The following is an 8,372-nucleotide window of genomic DNA, read 5'->3' as shown; positions in this document are numbered from 1 at the left end:
TATCGCTGACTTCCGTGCTGTGGCTGACCAGAAGTGGGACTCCTGGCCTATGACTCTATTTCTAATCTGGATATTCTTATATTAATAATGTGACATCCCATAAATCACTTTTTAGGAAAAAACAGAATTGGTGGTACATCATTTGAAATACAATTAAAATAATGACAATTTCTAAGATTACTGGACTTCTGTAAAACCTGTTTCACCTGAGATGACTAAAATAAAAACTCACAAAAAAATAATGAAATGATGGTGTTACACACTGATTTATTTTAAAACTTAATAGGAAATCACAAAATATTTAATAAAAATAGTTTTAAATACATTTTTAAAGTCTAAAGGAAAGTCTCTATTTATAATCCTCCCACCTCCGCCTCCCAAGTAGCTGGGGCTATAGGCACATGCTACTACACCTGGCTTAAAGGTGCAGTTTTAATGGCAGATTTCAGACTCCTTAAGCTACATGATGGCTAATAGTCAGCTTAAGGACTTAAAAAATGTACATTTATAAAACATTGAGGGAATTCACCAAAATGTTTTGTAAACATTATAAACAAACATCTACTATATAATGTGGGAGAAAGTTTCATGATCTATTTAGAAAGGTTTAAATCCTGTATTTTATACTATTTTATAAAGTTACTATTACTATGAAATTTGCATTATACATTCTGTGTCACCCTTATATATCACCTTCACTAATATCAAGGACAAGCTTGTAAAATATATGTATTACACTATATACATACATACATAGACATAGTACTTCTTTCCCCTTGCATAATGCCTCTTCATAAGAACATATGTGGTCTCAGGAACAATCAGAGCATAGCAAAATGCTGCCTTAATTGTTTAATTAAATGTTGTGTGTCCACATGGTCTGGAAATGCTGCTTCAGACTTCTGCGCAGCAACATAGCTTCTCTGCAGATCTCCAATCTGCAAAAAATACAAGAATAAGACCATAGAACGAGATCAGAAAAAATGAGTAAGGAAGCAAAAAAGAAAATAAGACATAGTATCTGCATGCTGTAGAAATTCAAAGGGTTCTTTTTTTTTTTTAAAACAAGCCCACAACCGACATCACAACTCAAAGGATTCTTAAAGGCAAATTGCTTAATTGTGCTACTTTGATTTTAGAATTCTAGATTATAATTCAATCTTGAAAAGTATGTGAGAAAGATAAAATAGCCAATTATATAAATAATTTACAGCTGTCTGGTAATGAATTTAGAAACCTATGTTTTCTTTTCCTGTCACTGATGATAGTATTATAAATGTAAAATGACATTTGCATGCTGAAACAGCCAGCTCTAGATAGCTCAGAAAACTTAGAGAAAACTATCTGTAAGGTACCACAAACAAAAACATATTTTGATTAGAGTTGTTACCTTTTAGACAGAAAATTTAAGCAAAAACTCCTGTATTTAAGGCATAATAACATGTTTTCAGAGGTTTTAAGTGGTGCTGGCACAATAACGTTGGGAAAATATCTGGTTTTAAAAGTTTATAAAGCATGTCTCTGCTTTTCAATGAACCTGATATTAATTCCCAAAGAAAAACACACATACTGTCTGAATGTATCCTTTTCATTGATACATAATAACTTATATTTATGAGGTACATGCAATATTTTGATACAAGCATACAAGGTATAATGATAAAATCAGGGTAACTGGGGTATTCGTCACCTCAAACATTTATAATTTCTTTGTGTTGGGAATATTCCAAATCTTCTAGCTATTTTGGAATATACAATAAATTATTAATTATAGTCTGAGTATATCTTGATTCATGGATACGTTCTAAAAAGGAAGGGCTTTTTGGTGTATATACTCAAAAAATCTAGATAAATTCTGGTAGATTTCTGGTAACAATATATATGTATAGAAACAGAAATTAAGTTTCCTTTTTCAAATCATAACACTTCTTTTTAATATACTGTTTTCTGTTATGGAAGTGTAGCCTTTTGCTTAAAGAAGATATCTCATTTGAGTTATGTATTATTAAAATGTGGTGCTATTCCTGAAGGTAAGCCAGCCCTCTTAGGGGTTTAACTAACTGAGCAGTAGCACAGTGCAGTGGGAAACACATGGACGTCATTGGGATCTGGGTGTGAATCTGAAATCTACCACTGCCATGGGACACAGAAGTCTTTCATCCTCTTTAAGCCTTGGGTTCCATTAGAAATTAAGCTGCTTGAGGTACAGGTTTTTGTCTTTTACTCATTATTACATCTCTGTGCCAAAAACAGGGCCTGGTATATAGCAAAGGCTCAATAAACAGAACATCGGTCATGAAAAACATGAGTGAGGAAGGCGGGGTAGTTGGGAGAATTAGAGAAAGTATGTAAAGCACCCAGAACAGTGGCTGGTACTTACAGGTGCTCAATAATTACAACTCATGAATGACAGCTTATTTTATTTTCAATACAGAAATGACAATGTAGATGACTTCATATTTATGCTATGAAAAATAACATCTTTATAAATATCTTATGGTCTATCAAGACCCTAATTTACATCACAAATATTTTTAGCCATTTCCTTATTCTCAAAACAGACTCACCTTCCAAGTACAAGCTAGTTATTAGATGTCTTTTGCTTGTTTTCTTATTGTTAAAAATGGCATGTGGTTCCCTTTAGCTTTTGGATACTAACTGACTTGCAATACAGTATTCAGTTTCATTTCCCCCATATTCTTCATAGCTAAGATAGCTTTCACATTACAATATCACTAATTTTACAGCAATGGTACCAGAAACTTGGTGGCAATATGATCTACTAATAATACACAGGATTTTGTTGCTGTAAAAGCCAATAAATAGCTAAATACTTCCCATACCAGGAGTTATTAAATGAGAATTTCTTCAATGACTAAATGCCGTATTTCAAAACATAAAATAATTCTATAATCTATAATGGAGTTTAGTCAATATTCAGCAATAAATTAAAAGTTTTAAAAACTGTCCCTTGAAGTAAAGATGTATAAATATATATAGTAATTAAGAGTTTTAAAAAGTCATTTCTTTCAGGAAGATGAGGTTAGAATTTCCTTATTTATCTGTACATTTTTTAAAACCAAGAAAACAAAAAAGAAGAGATCAGATGAAAAATTAATAAAGAAAGAATACCTTATCAGAGATTGTTGCAAAATTAAAATGCGGTTCATACATATGGGGTGCTAGAGATGATGCAGTTTGTAATAGTGCCCTTGCCTGTGTATAAAAATAAAGAAAAGAAAAACCAAAGGCATATGAACATATATCAGCACTATATTTGTGATTTTTTTTTTTTTGGTAAAATAATTCTTTACCTATGACAGGACTTAATAACATGAGCCTGTGATAAATACAGACAACATTCCTCATGAAATACAATTAACCACTGATACCTTGCCAAAATTATGTTAATAATAAATGCTTCACAAGACACAGAAAATAAGATAACTGAAAATTCAGAGTACATTTAAAGTTATTTGGGAACCAATGTTCTCATAAAGTTTATATTTCAATATAACATACAATTTGAAATACAATCTTCTCAATACTACAACTTTCTTCTTAATCTAATTTTTACTGCTGTTGATTGACTAAGCAGGCTCTAATTACCTAACAACCAAAAAAACATTGTAAATTTCAAAGCCCAAAATTCTGTGCTGGATGACAGTGAGCAACTATTTAATATATTGCCGATCAGTTTTGTTAGTGAGGCAGCAACTGAATATGACAAGCTTTCTGTTCTCTAAGATACTCAAAATATAACATTCACACTTTTTTTTTGCAATTGTAGGATCATATAATGCAGAGACCACTGATTAGCATGAGAGGCTTACACATTCATTAAGACCACAAATTCAACATTACAAGCTGCTAACAACCCCTCAACTTGTAGCTACATCTAAAACTTCTATCCATGACCCTGAAGACAAATTTGTATATCTTCTTAAATGGAAAACAAAGTGATATCAGTCCATATAGAATGACAGATATAATTTTTAATAAAATGAAGTTCATATTATGAAATCTTTCACCAAAACATTTCAAATCAATTGTATGCTAGAGAAACTACAATAAGTAGGAGGAAAAGAAAATCACCAACATGGGAACAGAGAAAAATCACAAAAATCACTTGTTTCATTATATGAATATAGGCAAAGTTCCTGACAAGTGTCCATTTTAGAACAGCCTGTAAACTACAAATCCATCTTCCTTATTTTGGGAGAATTTATGCAATAAAGGTAACATCCAATGACCTTTCTTTCCTTGTTGTTGTTAAAAGTTTATCATTGTGCTTAGAAGACCAGGCTAACGTACTGGCGATGCTGTTTGCCATGTCTGTGACCTTGGGCAAAGTTACCCTCCTCAAGCCTCCGTTTCTTTATCTCTGAAGTGGGGAATGTAATGATATTTGCCCTTGATTGCCACTAATATTGTATGAACATATGTAGTATTTTAAACTTTTTGTTTTACGTATATCATTATAATAATACAATTTATTAAGCATCTATCATGTGCTCCATACTATGCTTCTACTATGCCAAGTGCATGAACTAATACAAATAATCCCTTCAAGTCACTACTATTACACTCTATTTTATGTATCGTCCATTCATTCCACAAATATTGACTGAGCACCTACCATGTGGCAGGTACTGTTTCTGATGCTGGGAATATAACAGTTACATGACAGATATGGTCACTCTTTTCATGCAACTGACATTCTACATCCTACACATAAATATGAAAATATCTGATAAAGTGGTAAATACTGTGAAGAAAAAAAGTAAGAGATGTGATAGCACCCAAGGGCTCTTTTAGACTGATGGGGAAGATGACCTTTCTAAGGAGGTGGCATTTAATCTAAGACCTGAATGACAAGAAAGAAATTTGTCATTGTAAGATCTTAAGGAAGAACACTCCAAAGGCCCTAAAGGAAGACAGAGCACTGTCTGTCTGCAGAGCAGCAAGGTAGCGACGTGTCTGCAAGTCAGTGGGAAAGAAGTAGTGGCAAAAGATGCGGTCTGAGAGGGAGCCAGAGGCCGGGTCACCTGGGGCCTCAGGCCATAGACATGGTTTCAAGTCCAGATTTTATTCCAAGTTCAAGGAGAAGGCACTAGAGGATTTTAAGCGAAGTAGTATTAAACAGTCTTCATTTAAAAAAAAATCTCTCAGGCTGTTCTGAGAAGAGTGTATCATAGAGTGCACTTACTTGCTGATGTAGGTGGAAACAAAAACATCAGCTAGGAGGCTCTCATAGTAGTCCACGCAAGCGATAACAGCAGTCTGAAGAAGGGTTGTGGGAATGGAGAAAGGTGGCCAGGCTCAGAATGTGATGGGACTCTGAGGTCAGAATGACAGGGCTTGCTGAATATGATGTGGGCGCAGGTGTGGCAGGGGGAAGCAATAAAAAAAGAGAGGTTTCAGGGGTGGCTCCAAGGATTTTGGCTTGAGTGGTTATGTAGTAGACAGGGAATGGTGACTGGTAGAACAGTTCACTAAGATAGGGAAGACTGGGGAGGCGCAGATTTGTCCTAATAAAATCAAACATTCTATTTTGGACTCAGAATGGTTAAGTAACTTGTCCCAAGGTCACACAGCTAATACGCAACAGAGCTGGGATTCAAATCCACGCCTGTCAGATTCTAGAGCTCATTTTAAAATAACATACGCTGTAACGCTACCACACATGACAGCTTTTCTCTGAAGAAAGCAGACTGCCCAGCGAGCTGCTGCCAGTTCACTGACCTGTTCAACGTGGCCCTTCCGCATCTCCAGCACGGCCAGGTTGTTGTAGGCCTCAGCGTGGTGGTTGTTGTTGACCAGAGCCAGCCTGAAGCACTGATGGGCCAAATTGGTATCTCCTATTCCCTACAAAAGAAAGTCCATGTTCACACCCATCGGTCCATTTACTTCCTTCTCCCTTCTTTCCTCATAGATATCTCTTCTGCTACCAGACAAAAAGCATCAAGTGCCATACAATTATAGAAGTCAACGTGAATTCTATATAAATGGATTTAACCCAAGAATATAAAATAAGCCACAATGACTCCTAGAAACTTCTAAATTTCCCCATAAGACTACAACCAATCTGGATTTAGGATAATTCCTGAATATTTCTTCAAACTAATTTTTTTGTTTGTTTTGAGACAGGGTCTCACACTTTGTCACCCAGGCTGGAGTGCAGTGCTACGATCACAGCTCACTGCAGCCTTGACCTTCTAGGCCCAAGTGATCTTCCTGCCTCAGCCCTCAGAGTAGCTGGGATTACAGATGTGCACTACCACACCCAGCTAATTTTTTAATGTTTTGTAGAGACAGAGTCCCACTTGTTGCCCAGGGTGGTCTCGAACTCCTGGGCTCAAGCAATCCTCCTGCTTCAGCCTCCCAAAATGCTGGAAATACAGGCATGAGCCACTGTGTCTGGCTCAAACCAACTTTCTATAACAGAAATTATATCAGAAAGACAACATACCACAGCTACATGTCCCAAGTTGTACCAGACATCAGCTGCCTCTTCTTCATTTTCAGCCAAAGAAAGGGCACGTTCAAATGAGGTCAGAGTCATATCATACTGCTGGGCATAGAAGCAACACAGCCCCAGATTGTTAAAAAGCTGGCCGTTATAAATGCCCATCTGCAGCAGTCGCCTTTTCAAAAAAGAACACACAAATTTTGGTGTCAGACCAACTTTGTAAGTTTTAAGACATATATATATATATTTTTTTACATAGTTAAAAATGAATTCATCTTGTGATTTTTGATACTCCTTAAGATTATAAATACAACGTGTTATAGTAAATGAAAAAATGTTTAAAGCAAATACAAATAGCTCTCTTTTATAATGGTACTAGTCACGGGGAATGTGTCTAGAGACAAAGAAAAACAACTGATCTAAGTTTTCTCCCCAAATGCTTTGTTAGAGAACCAAAATAAGAAATAGTCACAAAAAGTAAAGCCCACACACTTCAGCTTTATAAAGCTTTGCTGCCCATAGGGTAAATTCCTAAAACCCAGTCTGAGGACTGTGTTTAGCATTAACCTCTACATTTTCAGCTGAGTTGGAACCCGTTTTTGGCTCTCTGTACTTTGTGCTTCAGCTGTGTCTACTGATCTCCAACAAGCTTCCACTGAGGAAGACAAAACCATCAGTGGATCCTCACATTATCCACTTAGCTTTCACACTGCAGCTCAAGAGCCCCATTTGCTTCTATGCATCATTAATCCCGTGAGACAAAGGACAAGAGAGTTCATATAAACAAATGAAAATCCAGCCCAGCTGCTGTGAGAAACCTATGACCCACTTTGGGGGCTGGGGAGTAGAGTCAGTTGCAGGTGCACAGAATAGCGTTCTTATTATTACATTTTATGCCTCCAACACATATTTGGAAAGAACCCTTGTCAGCTGTCAGTCATCTCTTTGTATATTACCCAAGGGCTAAAGAAGAAATCAAAATTTAAAAATTAATTTCAGAAGTCATATGTAGAATGAAATAAATACTTAAAGAAGAATCAGTGAATATAATTTATTTAGACTGAAAAAATATTTGGACAAGAATTGACAATGCTGCCCAAAACAGGTGATTCTGTTTCAGGTCCTCATCAAGGTTCAGAACATGGGGCCAAATGCTCTTTGCAAATCTTTTCACCTTTCAATTTTAGTGTCTTTATCTTCACTGGTATTAACGGAGGCAGTGATGATTATAAGTTTTAAGTAACTATTAAACTGTTACTGGTTGATGACAAAATGGCTAACGCATACAATGACAATGGGATTTAAAACTCAGTCAGTTGTCCAGCGTGTTTCTGCAAGATGCCAGACATCTGCATGTTTCCAAATTATTGGATGTCACTTTAATGCTCATAATACATCTTGGTGTTGAAATTTTAGTTTCATAAAGACATAGCCTATATCTTATTTTCTCTATACTTTCATTTCATCTTTGTTACTATTTTATCAATATTTCATAGGAAAGTAGTTCTACGAATTGGATGTGAAGTGCACCTGTAAAACCGGAGAGCTATTTCTGGCTGATCAGAATAGAAGTGGTTGCTTCCAATGCATGCGATGGCTTCCACATGAGTATTGTCTTGTTTCAAAACTTCTTTGTAGTATTCGGCTGCTGATGACATATTGTTCATTCCCTATTCTCCGTCAAGAAAGAAGAGCAATGTTTTATTAATACTGGACAAGAAATTATTTTTTTCTGACTGATTTAAGTCCATTCATTAAATAAGTATTTACTGAGAGGCTACCATGTGACAGACTCCATTCTAGGCCCTGGGGATACATTATGAACAAAAAGAGAAAGTCGCTGTCCTCAAGGAGGTGACATCTGGTATGAAAGGCAAACAAATATATAATAGAAGGTTAA

The 8,372-nt window shown here is 35.7% G+C and overlaps 1 protein-coding gene across 9 annotated transcripts in view; it reads right to left on the bottom strand.

The window, feature by feature from the left end:
- Nucleotides 1-242: 242 nt before the first annotated feature.
- Nucleotides 243-8,372, bottom strand: part of TTC8 (tetratricopeptide repeat domain 8) — a 54,949-nt gene continuing 46,819 nt past the window's right edge. For 4 of the 9 annotated variants that reach the window (XM_025392496.1, XM_025392503.1, XM_025392495.1 and 1 more), the window contains 5 exons: nucleotides 8,003-8,142; nucleotides 6,473-6,647; nucleotides 5,746-5,868; nucleotides 3,133-3,216; nucleotides 243-938 (listed from right to left, as the gene is read on the bottom strand). In XM_025392496.1, coding sequence (XP_025248281.1) covers nucleotides 822-938; nucleotides 3,133-3,216; nucleotides 5,746-5,868; nucleotides 6,473-6,647; nucleotides 8,003-8,142 — 639 coding nt within the window. In that variant the 3' untranslated portion in view covers nucleotides 243-821. The remainder of the gene's footprint in view (nucleotides 939-3,132; nucleotides 3,217-5,745; nucleotides 5,869-6,472; nucleotides 6,648-8,002; nucleotides 8,143-8,372) is intronic. The other 5 variants (XM_025392497.1, XM_025392494.1, XM_025392501.1 and 2 more) reach the window with 2 other exon arrangements.

Source organism: Theropithecus gelada, chromosome 7b (genome assembly GCF_003255815.1).
Source record: "Theropithecus gelada isolate Dixy chromosome 7b, Tgel_1.0, whole genome shotgun sequence".
Taxonomy (NCBI): Eukaryota; Metazoa; Chordata; class Mammalia; order Primates; family Cercopithecidae; genus Theropithecus; species Theropithecus gelada.
Note: the sequence above shows the minus strand (reverse complement) of the source record. Positions and strands in the feature narration are given on the sequence as shown.